The sequence below is a fragment of the Mollisia scopiformis genome (assembly GCF_001500285.1).
Source record: "Mollisia scopiformis unplaced genomic scaffold LY89scaffold_10, whole genome shotgun sequence".
NCBI lineage: Eukaryota > Fungi > Ascomycota > Leotiomycetes > Helotiales > Mollisiaceae > Mollisia > Mollisia scopiformis.
Window position 1 is genome coordinate 1,316,915 of NW_017263590.1, and position 16,395 is coordinate 1,333,309.

At 47.2% G+C, this 16,395-nt stretch overlaps 6 protein-coding genes across 6 annotated transcripts; 4 read left to right on the plus strand and 2 right to left on the minus strand.

Moving 5' to 3' along the window:
• Positions 1–10: 10 nt before the first annotated feature.
• Positions 11–4,119, plus strand: LY89DRAFT_46761 (uncharacterized protein). The gene is made up of 10 exons (XM_018207730.1): positions 11–232; positions 304–333; positions 400–472; positions 529–600; positions 654–1,366; positions 1,419–2,661; positions 2,712–2,941; positions 3,059–3,206; positions 3,259–3,676; positions 3,732–4,119. Exons 1-10 carry the CDS (start codon positions 167–169, stop codon positions 3,973–3,975), a joined length of 3,237 nt encoding a protein of 1,078 aa, XP_018072716.1. The 5' UTR covers positions 11–166; the 3' UTR covers positions 3,976–4,119.
• Positions 4,120–5,364: 1,245 nt separating this feature from the next.
• Positions 5,365–7,081, plus strand: LY89DRAFT_583728 (uncharacterized protein; the record flags this gene model as incomplete). Its single annotated transcript, XM_018209229.1, has 3 exons — positions 5,365–5,633; positions 5,772–6,006; positions 6,062–7,081. 3 exons carry the CDS (start codon positions 5,365–5,367, stop codon positions 7,079–7,081), a joined length of 1,524 nt encoding a protein of 507 aa, XP_018072717.1.
• Positions 7,082–7,536: 455 nt separating this feature from the next.
• Positions 7,537–9,435, minus strand: LY89DRAFT_746635 (kinase-like protein; the record flags this gene model as incomplete). The annotated part of the gene is made up of 3 exons (XM_018221097.1): positions 7,537–8,309; positions 8,423–9,166; positions 9,414–9,435. The coding sequence occupies 3 exons, from the start codon at positions 9,433–9,435 to the stop codon at positions 7,537–7,539; spliced, it is 1,539 nt and encodes a 512-aa protein (XP_018072718.1).
• Positions 9,436–9,905: 470 nt separating this feature from the next.
• On the plus strand, positions 9,906–12,295 carry LY89DRAFT_615087 (amidase). Its single transcript, XM_018210712.1, has 4 exons — positions 9,906–10,242; positions 10,315–10,392; positions 10,442–11,037; positions 11,127–12,295. The coding sequence occupies exons 1-4, from the start codon at positions 10,184–10,186 to the stop codon at positions 12,206–12,208; spliced, it is 1,815 nt and encodes a 604-aa protein (XP_018072719.1). The 5' UTR covers positions 9,906–10,183; the 3' UTR covers positions 12,209–12,295.
• A 187-nt stretch (positions 12,296–12,482) lies between these two features.
• Positions 12,483–13,688, plus strand: LY89DRAFT_733040 (uncharacterized protein; the record flags this gene model as incomplete). Its single annotated transcript, XM_018219754.1, has 3 exons — positions 12,483–12,648; positions 13,230–13,295; positions 13,360–13,688. 3 exons carry the CDS (start codon positions 12,483–12,485, stop codon positions 13,686–13,688), a joined length of 561 nt encoding a protein of 186 aa, XP_018072720.1.
• A 185-nt stretch (positions 13,689–13,873) lies between these two features.
• On the minus strand, positions 13,874–16,229 carry LY89DRAFT_46825 (MFS multidrug transporter-like protein). The gene is made up of 5 exons (XM_018207739.1): positions 15,678–16,229; positions 15,325–15,626; positions 15,094–15,274; positions 14,518–15,044; positions 13,874–14,469 (listed from the first exon to the last, which is right to left on the minus strand). Exons 1-5 carry the CDS (start codon positions 16,100–16,102, stop codon positions 14,060–14,062), a joined length of 1,845 nt encoding a protein of 614 aa, XP_018072721.1. The 5' UTR covers positions 16,103–16,229; the 3' UTR covers positions 13,874–14,059.
• Positions 16,230–16,395: the final 166 nt, after the last annotated feature.

Here is a 16,395-nt window from a genome sequence, read left to right on the forward strand (position 1 = left end):
TGGGAGTTGTCACCTTGATCAACTTCCGACTGGCTTTTCAACAACCTCAACTTCCCCCCCAAACGACTTCTTCCTACCAGCGCAAGCTGTGCAAGATACTTTCTGAGAGAGGATCCGTTTATCGCAGCAGGGAAAAGGCCCCATCTTCAAAGATCAAGCCGCGAGGATGGCACCGACCATTGAAGAGCTTGACGCGACTGTCCGCGCCTTTTACGAAAGCCGAGGAGATTCGGTCAGTATATCCTCAGCTTCAAGCTGGATGGCCTTATGTAAAGTACGCCTGCTGACGCGTCTGAATAATAGCAAAAAGCTGCTCAAGCTGCGCTGAACCAGGTACATCCCCTCATTTGCGCCAACGACCATCCGCAACCACGAACCTAAGCTGATACTGTACAATAGTTCAAGGAGGATCCGGATGCTTGGCTATTAGTTGATAAGATTCTGCAGGATGCTACGTACCCACAGACGAAGTGTTGGTCCTCCTTCTATCCATGTGCCGGTAGTCTTGAAGCCGCTGACAAATTATAGACCTGGGATTGCAAGTACTGGACCATGTTATCATGACCAGATGGAAGGTTCTCCCAAAGGAGCAATGCCAGGGTCAGTATCTATGTTGACGTTGTCATCATCATTATGCTTATGACGATATATAGGTATCCGCAATTTCGTGGTGAACTTCATTATCCAGTGCTCAGCCTCCGAAGAATCTCTCAAGACCCAACGAACACTCCTGAACAAGTTGAACCTTGTCCTTGTATCTATCCTCAAGCAAGAATGGCCTCACAACTGGCCCACTTTCATCAACGAGATTATCTCCTCCTGCCATACGAGTTTGTCGATATGCGAAAATAACATGGCTATTCTGCGGCTGCTCTCTGAGGAAGTGTTCGATTACTCTGCCGACCAGATGACGTCCACGAAGACTAAGAATTTGAAGACCGTTATGTGTGCCGAGTTCTCATCTATCTTCCAGCTGTGCAACGAAGTTCTGAACAGTGCTACCCAAGCAAGCCTAATCAAGGCCACTCTGGAGACTCTTCTCCGATTCTTCAACTGGATTCCTCTTGGCTATATCTTCGAAACCCCTATCATCGACACATTACGAACTCGCTTTTTGGAAATGCCCGAGTTCCGAAATGTTACCTTGAAGTGCTTAACGGAGATTGGTGGTCTGCAGACTGGACAGAACAACGCATACGATGAGAAGCTTGTGCAAATGTTCACAGAGGTTTTGACTGCTATATCCAAGATTATACCTCTCTCCCTTGACCTCAAGTCGACCTACAATTCAAGCAACTCGAAGGATCAAGAGTTCATCCAGAATCTTGCTCTCTTTCTCACTAATTTCTTCGGGGTTCATCTCAACGTAAGTCCACCGCGACTCAAGGCTACGACCTTCTTACTGATTTCTCTTGTAGCTCATCGAAAATCTACCGAACCGAGACTTCCTCACCCACGGCCACTTCTATCTTATCCGAATCTCACAAATCGAAGACCGGGAGATATTTAAGATTTGCTTGGAATATTGGACCAAGCTTGTACAGGAGCTATATGATGAGATGCAGTCGCTACCAATCACCGATGTAAACCCTCTTGTCAACATGGGTGTTGCTGGACTTTCCAATCCTGGCGCACCAAACCCAACGATGCTGGCCAACTACCCACTTCGCAAGCACAAGTACAACGAAGTCCTCTCCAACCTACGAGTGGTAATGATTGAGAAGATGGTCCGTCCAGAAGAGGTTTTGATTGTCGAAAACGATGAGGGTGAGATTGTGAGAGAATTCGTGAAGGAGAGTGACACTATTCAACTTTACAAGACCACCCGAGAATGTCTTGTCTACTTGACCCATCTGGATGTGGTAGATACCGAGAACATCATGACTGACAAGCTTGCTCGTCAAGTGGATGGTTCTGAATGGTCCTGGGCTAATTGCAACACACTTTGCTGGGCCATTGGATCCATCTCTCTTGCGATGAACGAGGAGACTGAGAAGCGCTTCTTGGTGACAGTCATCAAGGATTTGCTTGGTCTTACCGAGATGAAGCGTGGAAAGGACAACAAGGCTGTGGTTGCCAGTAACATCATGTACATTGTTGGCCAATACCCGCGATTCTTGAAGGCTCACTGGAAATTCTTGAAGACTGTCGTAAACAAGCTCTTTGAGTTCATGCACGAATCTCACGAGGGTGTTCAAGACATGGCTTGCGACACGTTCATCAAGATCGCTAGGCAATGCAAGAGACACTTCGTCGCCCTGCAACCTGGAGAGAATGAGCCGTTCATCGAAGAGATCGTCAGAACTATGCGCAAGATCACCTGTGATCTATCTCCACAGCAAGTTCATACTTTCTACGAGGCCTGTGGCTACATGATTGCCGCCCAGCCACAGAAGAACGCTCAAGAGAGACTTATCGCTGAGTTGATGTCATACCCAAATGCAGCCTGGGATTCCATCATTGCTCAAGCTACAACAAATCCTACAATTTTGCAGGATGCAGACACCATCAAGGTTATCGGTAATGTGATGAAGACTAATGTTTCAGCATGTTCGTCCATTGGTAGTTATTTCTATCCACAGATTGGTCGTATCTACCTTGATATGTTGTCCATGTATCGTGCTACTAGTCAGATGATTTCCGAGGCTGTGGCTCGCGACGGTAAGTCTCACTGTAAGATCGCGAGAAAGAGGACTTGCTAATAAAAACAGGTGAAATTGCGACCAAGATGCCAAGAGTCCGAGGTTTACGCACGATTAAGAAAGAGATCTTAAAGCTTATCGAGACTTACGTTGATAAGGCTGATGATCTCGAGATGGTCCGAACCAACATTGTTCCAGCCCTTCTCGATGCTGTGCTTGTTGATTATAATCGCAACGTCCCTAATGCTCGAGACGCTGAGGTCCTGAAGGTCATGTCGGCCATTATTACCAAGCTTTCTGTACGTTGGACCCCTCATCGCTCAAAATACTCGGTGGTGCATTCCCATTTCCATGTCTTGTTTCCTTTCTATATCTTTAGGCTGCTGCATAACACTTTAATGCTAACATTATCTTAGTCTCTTATGGAAGACCAAGTGCCAATCATTATGGAGAATGTATTCGAGTGCACCCTCGAGATGATCAACAAGGACTTCTCTGAGTTCCCCGAACACCGAGTCGAGTTTTTCAGCCTTCTCCGTGCTATCAACCTCCACTGTTTTCCTGGTAAGTCTCAAGAGCCATGAATTCCAGTACCAGCATTGCTAATTTGTTAAAGCTCTCCTCAAGCTTGACAACAGACAATTCAAGTTTGTGATTGACTCTTGCATGTGGGCAAGCAAGCACGACAATCGTGAAGTTGAGTTTGCTGGACTGAACATGTGTCTCGAATTGATCACAAACATCGCCGAGACAGATGCTGCTACCTCCAACGCGTTCTTCCAGCAATTCTTCGTCCCAATTTTGCAAGACGTGTTCTTCGTGCTCACAGACACTGATCACAAAGCTGGGTTCAAGTCGCAGTCGATGCTCCTGTCCAGGATGTTCTATTTTGTGTCTCCAGCCGATGGTACAGCACCGAAGATCCAAGGGCCCATCTACCAATCCGACCAAGCTCCTTCAGGAACAAGCAACAAGGAGTTCCTGGGTGGCTTTGTCGCAAATCTCCTACAGAGTGCCTTCCCGAACTTGCAACCGTAAGTGAACAATACCTTACACATGGGTGGCAGACTGATTACTGACTTAAATTAGGGCTCAAATCAAGGCATTTGTTGAAGGATTATTCTCTTTAAACAGCACCTATGATCGCTTCAAGCTCAACCTGCGTGACTTCTTGATTCAGCTCAAGGAATTCGCAGGTGACAATGCTGAGCTGTTTGCTGATGAGAAGGAGCAGCAGGATCGGGATGCGAAGGCAGCCGAGAGAGAACGACTCTCAAAGGTCGGTGGTTTACTGAAGCCAGCCGAGCTTGCTGAGGACGATGATGAGTTGTGACTGGATGAAGAGCTAAGATCAGACTACCCTAAGGTCAAGGAAGAAGACGCTACCTCCATGACATACCTTCGACGACCTGCGATCTCGAATGATCTAAGTGGGTGGGACATTTACGACCTTTGACACTTCAACTCTCATCGCGCATCGAACGATTTTCACTCTCTAGAAACGGGTTACACATCTCCTCGAATTTTCCCTCTGTTTGCACCATGACCCGGCGGCACACTATGCTAGGCGGAGTTTGGTAGGCGGAAACAGAGTGTCTGCCTGAAAAAGTTCATTTCTGTTTAGATTCGATTCTCCATCATATCGCCAGACGATATTTGCATTTGCGGAGGATTATGATACCTCCCTCTATTGGAGGGACGCGCATGAAGCATGAAAGTAATGGCGCTTATGAGGTAACGTGGATTGGGATTGTTGTCTGTATATGCAAAAGACATTCAACATATCTCAATTGATACATGAAAACGTAACTCGGTGTGGTGATCCAGATTTATGATGTGAATTGTGATAGCATACACTTGAAACCCTATATACTTGAACTCTGGTCATTTTTCCAGGGCGTAATCATCAACTTGCAATTTCTTTCTCATGGTGGTCCTCCCTTTTCTCTCTCCTCGACAGCAGCTTTGACCTTTGTCTGAATCGCGCAGGGGCTATGAGTTGCATATCTATGAATTTTGAAATCTGCTAATAAACTGTCCACTGACACGACCGGACTTATCAAGAGGAGATGTTGTCAAGAGACGAAGGACATTTAAAGTTGTAGTTATACAAGGAATAAGGTTCAGTGTAATTGCCTGCAAAAGAGTCAGCTTTCAAAAGTTCTAGGTTTCATGAAATATTCAAGAGTCTGTTGTTGCGTGCAAGTTGTGTACAAGTCGCACACGTGCCTACGGGTGAAGTGCATTTTAGCGTTTTGTGTCCCACCCACCGGATCCCATCCTACAGTCGAAGATCTATCAAATGAGCACGGAGCAAGAAGAAACGTGCTTGCCTACAGACCCGCACATTCTTCAATCCGTGCGCCACAACACTTCCAATTGTCTTGGCGATGCGCCTGGAAGCTTCTTTACTTGGTCGACGACTCATCCGATGTTGCTTCCAGAAGGATGCCGCTATGGGAACTTGCAGCAGACTTGACTTGATTTGGAGACGGCTCAGGGGTGATGTCTAGTTGATTGGCTATCGACTGCAGCCTCTGCAGGCTCTTTTCAATGATCAATCACCCCCGCGCGCACGAGAGCTCCACAGCACGAGGGCAGGGTGGGAGATCATCATCATCATCATCATCAAGGTGGGTGAACATTGAGTGCATATAACGCCATGTCTCGCATCTGGGACTGTTTTTTCTTTATAAAATTGCATCCAATTAATTGTATCGTTATGTTTCTCCTCAAAATTACCACCTTCGCGGGTCTTGCTTCGATTGCTACAGCTCAGAGTACATTCGTCAACCAAACCTCTTGCAACGGCAAAAACTATACATACCAGGAATTTGCGGGCTATGGCTTGATCTCAGGAAATGCAAGAGATGAATTTGGGGATACAATTGGTGGCATTGGATCTGCTCTTGCCCTAGACAGATCGCAGTGGACGAAGCTTAGCAATGGTTCATATACAGGAGTGCTCTGGGCTCTCCCAGACAGAGGATGGTGAGTGTCTTGAATCCAATGAGGTTGCTGTTGCAGAAATGGCCTGCATTGTCTGTGATGCCATCGGAATTTCCCAATAGAGCCAATTGTTCTACCTTCCGTTTCAAAGCTATGAAAATTAATCACCACCTATTATAGGAACACGGAAGGGACCTTGAACTTCCAACCTCGGGTCCATAAATTCGACATTCTATTCACACCTCAACCTAATGCCACCGTAGCAAACCCTTCTGGAAACAACCTTTTCTTCACATACAAAGAGACCATTCGTTTCTTTGGTCCTGACGGGACGCCTTGTACTGGACTAGATGCTGATGGGACTGGCCACATCAGTTTCGATGGCTTTCCTGATCTTCCAGTAGCCACATACCGGGTACGAAGTTTAAAGGCATAGTATTCATTTCAAAATCATATGCTAACAAAAGCAGGGCGATGGCTTTGGAAATGCTGGTCCAGGAGGGAGACGCATTCCGGTTGATTCTGAGGGCATTGTCCTAAATCCGGACGGAAGCTTTTGGGTCAGTGACGAGTATGGTCCCTATGTCTACCGCTTCAACTCTTCGGGTGTCATGATCGCTGCAATCAGACCTCCCGATGCATTCATCCCCATGCGGAACGGAACAGAATCATTCTCCGCAGACAGCCCTACCTATTATGCCAGCAAAGGCGCAGGAGACGATGTCTATCCCGCTGATAATCCAACTGGGCGCGACAACAATCACGGTTTTGAGGGTCTGACGGTTACTGGTGATGGCAATACACTTTATGCTCTCCTTCAGGCAGCAGCAAATCAGGAAGGAGGATTGACCAAGCAGACTGAGCGCTATGCACGCCTCGTCAAATATGACATTACGGTTCCATCAGCGCCCCGCTACGCCCGAGAATTCGTTGTACCTTTACCTCTTTTCAACAATCCGACTGCAAAGGCTAGCAAGAATCCTCAGGTTGCAGCCCAATCTGAGATCTTCCATATTCAAGATGGACAATTCTTCGTCCTTGCGAGAGATTCTGGTGCTGGGCATGGTCAGAGCTCAACGCTTTCCGTTTACCGACATATCGATGTCTTCGATATTGCCAACGCGACGGACATCAAGGGTAGTACTTATGACTGTGCCAACTGCTCGATCGCCTCTAGTGCCGGTGTACTCAACACTGGCATCACACCAGCAACCTACTGCTCATTCATTGATTTCAATGTGAACTCTCAATTGAATCGATTTGGCGTATACAATGGAGGGGCACAAAGTGCAAGCCTCTTGAACGAGAAGTGGGAGAGTATTGGAATCGTACCAGTCGATGGACTAGATGGTGACGACGACGAGTGGTATGTGTTCTCAATGTCAGACAATGATTTTATAACGCAAGATGGATATCTTGAAGGTGGAGAGTTTCAATACTCTGATGACAGTGGCTACACTCTTGACAACCAGGTAAGCTTGTTCCGGTAATACTCTTTGATTGTTTCTACTGTTTGAGAGCTCCAAGGATTGGTACCAGCCAAGAGCCAGAATAGACACAAGGACAGAGTTCTATGTTCTTATAACTCTGGAACTAGTCTCTTGACATGCGACGGTACTAACTACTGAATAGGCCTTGGTCTTCAAGATTCATCTGCCAGATCATTCGAGACCCTTTGATAGAGATTCGTGAGTTGCTAGATTGCAAACAAGATAGTGAACAAGTATTATCTAATGTATTATTCCAACACGACACTTCTATTCCATGTAGGATCACGAGCTTCAGAGAATGATGATATCACATGTGACTTTGTCGTCTCATGATTGCTGTCATTCTTGGTGGACCTCAAGCTCTGACTTTTAGTATGGAATGTTTGTGAACTCGTCCCACATTCCGCCTGACCTTTTCTCTGGATCAAAATTTCCCAGACTGGTTGAACGGATCTTCAAGCAATGTGCTCTGACTTTGAAGATCTTATTTCCGCACGGTATGAGAGGATAGCACGGTTATGGAACGTTTCTGTTGCTTCGTTGGACATTCTTTGTAATTCTTCCACGGACGATAGTGGGCAATTTACTTGCGGCATCGAGTCGCTTAGAACGTGGGCATTGTTGGGTCTGAAGCTAGGCTCGTATCCTCGCTGAAGAACCCTAAACCAATCGATATCACAGAAGAATGGATGGGTTTTGATTTCAGCGATGCCTTTCGTACCGAGTCGTTCTTTGGGGTTGCGGTTGAAAAGCTTGATTGAGATATCCTGGGCCACTGGAGAGACGACGTCGGGATCAGGAAAATAGAATGCTTCGATCTTCCCATTGACATCCTCGTCATACCACGAAGGTGGCAGCCCCGACAACATCTCGGCAAGAAATATACCCAATGTCCACCAATCCACCACCTCCGTACAAGCTTGACCGAATCTGATTTCCGGAGCTAGATACGGTAGAGCTTCCCAATCGTAAGGTTCCTGGAGACAATCCCTCGCATCAAACCGGCAGAGGCCAAAGTCACACAGAGATACGTGGCCCGAATAGTCCAGGAGGATGTTTTGTGGTTTTAGATCACCACAAATGATGCCGAGATCGTGCAAACACTCTAACGCGCGAATGATTTCTGCGGCGTAGAGTCTGATCGTGTCCACATCGAGATGCTGCTGCTTCTGAAGAAGCTTCCATAACTCTCCTCCATGAACGAATGGCGACACCAAGTATAAGCATTCTGGTGACTGAAAGGCGAATTTGATAGGTACGATAAATGGCTTTTGATTTGGGACAGAACTGAATGCTTTGCAATCTCGAATGTGTCTTCGACTCCGCATTTTGAACCGATACCGGTTTTCTCAATCCTCTTCAATGCGTAGTAAAGCCCTCCGCTGTATTTCTTGTAGACTTGGAAGGTACTTTTGCGGTATTCATTTCCCAGGGTCTTCAATGTGTTAAAATCCTGTATCTGCAGATGTGTCTTCTTCTCTTGAAAATCGACGCTCAAGTGGATCCTTCCAGTGCCGCGTTCAAGTTCCAACCACTTTTGATGCGAAACCTTGCTTTTGTGACCGAGTTCGGTAATTGCCAAATGTGTTATATCAGGATCCTCAACCTCATCGTGGCCGCTTTCGAACGTGGGACTAAATCGCGCTACACCAAGGCATATATCATGGATTCTCCCGGAGTCTGACGTAGAGAATTCATTCCTCAAGTAAAGATGGACTGATAATTCCATCGAGTGCGTAACATCGAATCTCGGCGAAAAGCCAGTCCATAAGGGATTCTGTACCGTCCCGGAAGAGGCGGGGACAAGCACCTGAGACTTATCGACATCAATAAGGGCATAAACTGGATGTCTCTTGTATCCACTCGTCTTGTGCTCGCTGTCATGAGAGATCGAGCTTACGAATGAAACATCCGATTTGTTGATAAATTTTGGGCCAGGGTCGCTTCTGAATTGATCGTTACGCTCGTTGAGCAGTTGCTTGTAATGCTCCGGAAGGGACAGACCGACGGCTTCGTGCAAGCAAACAGTCAGAACACCGGATCGATCCTGGATCTGCTTTTGCGCATGTTCGTCGCTCGCGGGAGCTTTCAAAGTAGATGTTCGTGTCGATAAGAACTTATTTATATTTTCGTCTTCTGGGTTACTGGCCCTCTTCTTGCGGGGAAGCTTCCATGACTATTTCTTGGACCAAATGTTTTCATTATTCAGAGCTGGAGGGGTCTCTGAGGAGGAGATGGTCATTAGAGGGCCTTGGTAACCATTAGCTAGGTATAACACCGAGGTGATTGTGCGCCACGAGATCACAGTAGGTAGGTAGCAGATTGTACGTACGATTGCTTGGTGTTGAAGACATGTTGATATTCATGGGGTTGGTGCTAAAGTGATTTCGCCGATAATCACGGCGATACTTCCCTCTGTTTCTATTTCTCTTTCATACTCTTCCCAGATGATTGAAGGCCCAGGAAGTTCTAGTCTCCGTGACCCGTATATGCCACGTGGGATCACGAGTTTCTAAGAATAGGTAGGTAGTGACTTCCCATGTGACTCTATCGTCTTTTGATTGCTGCTATTCTTCCTGATACTCAAGTATGGAATCTCCGTGAACACGTAATCTAGTTCGTTGGTATGTACTATCGTGTGGCATCACGACTTCTTGTCCCTTCTCTCCTATGGAGAGCAGCCGGTCGTGGAAAAGAAAGTACGGCCGGCCGGCCGTACTTTTTCTTGCACGTTGTCCGAATGGGGAGAGTTACATTGCCCTCACAATAGACTAAGACTAGGCAGCATGAATGTATTGGCCAGAACTTGACTACTCTTTCAACACTTCCATCCAGATCTCCTTTGCTTCTGCATAAAAAAGCGACACTTACGTCACTTATGCCTAAGCGAGGACCCCTTTTTGCAAGCACGATATGCGGGCACGGTCCCCTAAAGCGTGTTCCAGGGTCTGACACGCGGTGAGCCTAGGCGGCAACTCATGATAACCTTAAACCTGGTCAACATCTCCCTCTCATAAACACTGATGCGACAACACCGAGGTACAATCCTTCACCATTCATCGCGACATTAAATTTGGTTTGCTTACCTGTGCCTGAACGACGATGGCGACGACGAGAGATACAACCAAGAGCTTCCTGCATTATCCTGAGGCGAAACAAGGGTTCGTCACCTGCTTTTTGGGTTTTCATGCATGGAATGATCGTGGGGAATGCTGATATTCTTGACATCACAGACCAAATGTTCCTTATACAAACAACAGAAAGAGCAATCCAGCGGTGAGAGGATGGTATCTTCTCATTTCTGCATTAATGTAAGTCTGTCCTTTCACATGTCAAAATATCCCTAACTCACGTGGTCAGTCTCGAGTATGTCGGTTTTGTTCGCCGAATTGTATGGAAGAATACTGGATTCGCCAATCTACGTCTCATACGCAAATATATCGAGAACGCCGAGCCTCGATATGATCCGACGGTGGTTCCTATTGCCGCTTCTTCGCCATTTGATGATCCAGCTCCAGTAGTTGAGACAGCCGTTGCTTGGAAACCAGAAGCGAAGTATTACACTGTTGCTGATTATCGAAAGTTGTTTCTATCCGGAGAGTTGACGCCGTTGGCTGTTGCTCAAGCTATCTTACCCTTGATCAGAAGAGATATATCGCCGCCTGGCTCGCATTCCATTGGTTTCTTTGACAGTAATGTGGAATTGGTGCTTGCAGCGGCAAAGGCCTCGACTTTGAGATATAAGGAGAAACGACCCCTAGGACCATTGGACGGCATTGCGCTTGCAGTGAAGGACGAATACGATATTGAAGGTTATACCACGTGTTTGGGGTCCAGGAACGACTACACGGGAAAAGCTGCTCCTGGAGAGTCAATCACTGCCTGGTGTGTGAAGAAGCTACAAGAAGCTGGTGCTGTCAATGTTGGAAAGCTTTCGATGCATGAGTTTGGTCTTGGTATGTTCTCTGCTACTTCTCCTAAAGTTAGACGTATTTTTGGCGACTTACAGGAGATTTTCAACATGTACGCTGACTTGGTTGCATAGACACGTCTGGGAATAATCCTATCAAGGGCACTCCACCAAATCCTTACAATAGTGACTATTACACTGGTGGTTCTTCCAGTGGTTGCGCCTATGCGGTAGCTTCTGGCTTGGTCCCTATTGCCCTCGGAGGTGACGGCGGTGGATCAATTCGAATTCCTGCGTCATTTTGCTCAGTTTTCGGTCTCAAGCCTTCCCACGGCCGCCTCCTATTCAAGCCATGCATGAATCACTCTTCAAGCTGCGCAGTCAACGGTCCTCTCGCTTCGGATATTGCCTCTCTCACTGCGTTCTATCAAGTTCTCGGGATTCAAGATACAGAGGCACTCTTTCCAGCGCCGTCACCAACGATTCTCGTACCTACGTCTAGAAGCAAGAAAGTCCTTGGTATTCCAGAAGCATGGTTCGCTCGCTCTACTCCAGCGATCCAACGTCTCTGCCGCTCTCTTGTTGACCGTCTTGTCGCAAACCACGATTATACGCTAGTACCAATCAGCATCCCCTTCCTCCCAGAGGGACAACTCGCTCACGCTATGACCGTACTTACAGACGCCGCAACCCTGTTGCCAGAAACCTCAAACCTGACCTCAGCGAACAGGATCATGATCGCACTCGGTACCGTCACACCAGCAACAGACTACGTCCTCGCCCAGAAACTCCGACAAGTGCTGATGCAACATATGGCTTACCTATGGGAAAAGTATCCCGGCATGATCATCGTGACTCCGACCACTTCCTGTGCCGGGTGGAAGGTTGCCGGAAAGTCAGACTTGAAGTACGGTATTAGTGACGGAGACACGACGTTGAAGACTATGGAATACGTATGGATGGGTAATTTCCTCGGCTTGCCTGGTCTCGCGGTCCCGGCTGGGTTCGTGAAGCCGGAAGGTGTCAAGGGAGCTGGTGAAGAGGCTGCGGATGGAGAGGTGGGAGGCGTGCCGGTGGGATTGATGGGGATGGGAGAGTGGGGTGACGAGGAAGAGTTGCTGAGGTGGGGTGCTGAGGTTGAGGAAGTAGGGATGGATAGGAGGTGTAGACCACCGATTTGGGTTGATGTTGTGGAGTTGGCGAAGAAGCAGATGTAGGTGTAGAGGGGAGGATGTGCGTGTTAGATTATAAAGTCAGATGCTCCTTTTATTCATACCCAATTTGTTGTTATCTAATAGACTTTGGAAATGAATTGTTTTTGTGATTCTGATTTCAACTGCATACACTGCTCAATCTTCATATTTTGCATGGTCATGAGAGGGTCGTCCAGCTACTCGGCCATAGAGTCTGGCTGTGTAAGAAAATGCTAATCCTCACAACTTATTCTACACCAGCCCTAACATTGAGATGAACCCCAAAGTCCGGACCATCATGGATAGGTACAACTTGAAACAACTCCGCGAAGATGACAACAAGAGAATTACGATTGTTGGAATCACAAATACTGTAGGAGTCGCTCAGAAGTTCGCCCAGAAGTTGCCAAATGAGATCAGAACAAGCTGGAGCGGGTTCTGCGAAGCCATGAAAGCCGAGTATGGTGAAGAGAAATTTTTCTGCTGAAGCTCAATGAGACTCTCCCATGCCAATCTCTTGTCCTTCTTGACAACCTTCTCTTCACCATACTCGGCTTTCATGGCTTCGCAGAACCCGCTCTAGCTTGTTCTGATCTCCTTTGGCAACTTCTATTTATAATTCATCGGTGAGAGTCAGACACCGAGCCAAGATTTCAATATAGAGAAAGACTAAAAGAAGCTTAGACATCCAAATGACTTTTAGATCCTCACCCATTTGGAGACAATCAACTCTAAAGAATGTGGGGTAGAGCTTGCTTTCGTATTGCTAAGTATTTCAAGCGATTCGAGAACTTAAAGGGGACTTGATGCTCGTTTTCAGAAGACTCTATTCAAGTTCAAGACATCTAAATCACTAAAACAAATAAGATCAGTGAAAATCCCTCGATTCGCTTCACCTTACTTCTTTGTAGGCAACTATTATCCCAGCGCCTTTCAATCTCGACTCCAACTCAGATCCTTTTCGCGGACCCACACGGATTTGACAGCAAGCCTCAATTCCTGCCATTGCAGTATTCACAGCACTGGTAATCCTTACCTCCCTTAGCCATCGAGTCACCCTTTCTCTGGCTTGATCAATACCAAGTAACCACCACCCCGATCTACCACAATGGTGAGTGCCTAACTTGCTCTCTATACCCCCGAACCAGCACTGACAGTCATGACACAGGCGCCAGGCGACGAGACGATCAGTGAACCGAGTGGAAACAAACGTCCCAGGGAGAGTGAACCACCAGCACCAAAGAGGAAGAAGAGGAAAACATTGGCAGATGTGTTCGCTGATGCTGTCGAGGCACTCAAAAACGATCCAGTGTACGGATCCGAGACTCGCCCACCCGGTGTGGTAATGATGGAAGAATTAGCTGCTCGCGAAGCTAAGGAGAGTGCAGGAGGTTACGAGGCAGAGGAAGCGGCTAGGAAGATTGCAGAATTCGCAATTCAGGATTCCAGGGCATCAGAAGGCGAAGCTGCACAACCGGAGGATGAAGCATTTGGGAAGCGTTAGATTCGGTGGGACATTGGGTTGATGGATCGAGTCAAATGCACCTTCCCCTTTCGAAATGAATTCTGAATGTTGTGATTGAATTGAATTCCGACAAGAGTGAGCACCCGAAAACTTTTACACATCCAGCACTAGACTGCAATTATAGTAGCCAGAGACGCATAGAAATTTCAGTCGAAACTGCACTTTATTGTTACTACTCCCCTTCACTGCTCACCCAATTCACCATCACTCGAGCGCTTCCCAGAAAACGCCCTTCCCAAGCATGGATATCATTCGCAACGCCCAATTTAAATCGCCCAACTCAATCGAAGCAGTATTATCGACTTATTAAACAAAAATCTATCGACAAAACACGCTTTAACGACACCGTATCAAACAGCATTTGCTCCAGAAGTTCTCGTCTCCTGCTTCTCACTTAGCATAGCGGGAGGTTCCTCTTCCTCGCTGATGGGCTCCATCGGTTTGGTTGGAGCAAATGCACTCTTTTGTCTGATCTTCGCGCCGTAGAAATAGAATCCCACTGGAATAGGGACGAGACAGAATGCGACGAGGCCGAGCAGAGTGCCTGCCCAATTTACGTGTAGAGAAGCGAACATGTACTGTGAGAACATTGGAAATCCTGCGCCCGCAAGAGATCGAAGGAAAGTATTTCCAGCAATTGCGGAAGCTGCGAACATAAGATACGCATCGACAAGATAGTTGAGAGACTGCAGAAAAATGGCGAGGAGACCAAATCCTGTGAAGAGACCGGAGAGAGTTGGGACAATCCAATGGATGGATTCTAGAGAAGCTGTTAGTCTATTATCAATAAACGAGGCAGAATACAAACCTTTGTAACCACTCCATCCGAACCAGAGGAGCCCAATAGCGAAGGAGACCCCTCCAACGATCACGGGTGGCAGACGCCACTCAGGGATTGGAACACCATTGTTGGCAGCCAGCTTTCGGTTATAGCTTGGTTGAAGAAGGATGACGAAAAGTCCAGCGCAAAGCATGCCGATGATCATACCAAAGTAAGGAAGACCTCCTACCCCAGGTGACATGCCGTGAATGCGCTGGAAAACGATCGGATACGCCGTGAGAAAAAGATAAAGAAGCCCGTAGATGAAAGCCATATAAATGGAAAGGAGGAGCACAATTGGCTCGGTAAAGAGGAGGCGCATCGGACGAGAAAAGTTCTTGGTTACCAATTCTCTGAAGTCGATCTCGATTTCTTCCTGCTTGGCATGGATTCCCCAGTTCTTCGTTCTTCTGCGAAGCTCAGCAGCCTTGGATACTAAGATAACAGGAGGGTAGGTCTCTTCGAGAAACAAGAAGTCGAGAGTGAAAGCTGAGAAGCCCATAATGGCAGGAAGCCTAGATAATGTTAGGCGCAATTTTGGGAAAAGGTAGTAACAGAACGTACCATTCTGTCCATCGCCAGCCAAGGTAACTCTCAACGATGAAACCTCCGATAAAGGGTGCAAGTAAAGGACCAGTGAAGACGGTCATTGAAAATACTGTAATAGCCATACCACGGGTTCTGTTGTCGAACATGTCTGAGAACACAGCTGCAACAACGGCCAATGGGCAAGCACCAAACATGCCTATACACATTAGCATTAAATCCATATTGTCTCGGAGTCAAGCGACATACCACCCCAGAAGCGGCACAGCAAGACGGTTTGCAGATCTTTGCCTGCAGCCACAGCAACCTGAAAGATTGAGAATCCAAACATTGATATCACCAATGGTAATCTTCGTCCTCTCAATTCGCTCAGAGGCGCCCAAAATGTTGGACCAAGCGCAAAACCCAAGACGTAGAGTGAAAGTCCCAAAAGACCAACCTCGGCCGACACATGATATTCTGCTGCCACCGTGGTAGTCGCTGTTGAAAAGATGCTTGACGTGAAAGCTGCTATCAGTGTGGTATATCCAAGCATAACTGCAGTAAGAAGCCTATACCAAGTCAATTGATGCTTATCGGGAGGTGCGCCTCAATTTGCTTACTTCTTCTTCATTGGCCAATTCTGCGCATGTAGGGGATCATCTGGTCCATTAAACTCAACCACATATTCCTCACGCTCTGGCAGAGGAGGTGGGTATGGCTTCCCAAGCCCCATCTCTGGTAGAGGTCTTCTGCTTTCCCTACTCTTGCCCGTGAGGCTACGTCCAACTGTGCCAGTATGTTGACTTTTCGCTGTTTGGATTCGACTAAGGACTGTTGGATGTCTTTCGAGATCGCGCTGTGTCGAGACTCGGCTCATATTTCTGTCTCTGCGAGTAGCTGAGTTCTCAGACGAGTCGGTAGAGGAACTTGATGCGGTAGGAATTCGTTCGATCTCATGGCTTGGTCTGCCATGAGGAGTGTTTTCGAACCTCTCCGGCGAGGCATCCCTCTCGTTCCTCTCCATTTCCAGGTCTGCGACGTTCATCTTGCCAATTGATAATGCAAATAATAGGTAAGAGAAGGATACTTGAGAGCAATGTCCCAAGAAGCTATGATTATTGACTGTGCCCGGCAATAGAGCAGCAAAGGGGACGGAAAGCACTTGTTATTTATTCGACTTGTTTTGACAAGCCCCACTTCAATCTGCAGACTGAGCTACGCCGCCGCCTCCACCAGTGAGTAAGCAGGACTGCAGCTAACCTTGCAGGAACGAAAAAACGGCACTTTGTTCCGCCCTTGGCTAAAGCAAGACCGAGATCCCAGTGACAATCGACCGGG

What these genes read in the sequence shown, in the direction of transcription:
- LY89DRAFT_46761 (XM_018207730.1), top strand. Translation starts at nt 167, where the DNA reads ATGGCACCGACCATTGAAGAGCTTGACGCGACTGTCCGCGCCTTTTAC. An exon ending in CCCAAAGGAGCAATGCCAGG is followed by an intron (nt 601 to 653) that starts GTCAGTATCTAT and finishes GACGATATATAG; the next exon opens with GTATCCGCAATTTCGTGGTG. An exon ending in CGAGGCTGTGGCTCGCGACG is followed by an intron (nt 2,662 to 2,711) that starts GTAAGTCTCACT and finishes TAATAAAAACAG; the next exon opens with GTGAAATTGCGACCAAGATG.
- LY89DRAFT_615087 (XM_018210712.1), top strand. Translation starts at nt 10,184, where the DNA reads ATGGCGACGACGAGAGATACAACCAAGAGCTTCCTGCATTATCCTGAG. An exon ending in CTTCTCATTTCTGCATTAAT is followed by an intron (nt 10,393 to 10,441) that starts GTAAGTCTGTCC and finishes TCACGTGGTCAG; the next exon opens with TCTCGAGTATGTCGGTTTTG. An exon ending in GATGCATGAGTTTGGTCTTG is followed by an intron (nt 11,038 to 11,126) that starts GTATGTTCTCTG and finishes TTGGTTGCATAG; the next exon opens with ACACGTCTGGGAATAATCCT.
- LY89DRAFT_46825 (XM_018207739.1), bottom strand. Translation starts at nt 16,102, where the DNA reads ATGAACGTCGCAGACCTGGAAATGGAGAGGAACGAGAGGGATGCCTCG. An exon ending in GCTGTGCCGCTTCTGGGGTG is followed by an intron (nt 15,275 to 15,324) that starts GTATGTCGCTTG and finishes TAATGTGTATAG; the next exon opens with GCATGTTTGGTGCTTGCCCA. An exon ending in GGCTGGCGATGGACAGAATG is followed by an intron (nt 15,045 to 15,093) that starts GTACGTTCTGTT and finishes AACATTATCTAG; the next exon opens with GCTTCCTGCCATTATGGGCT.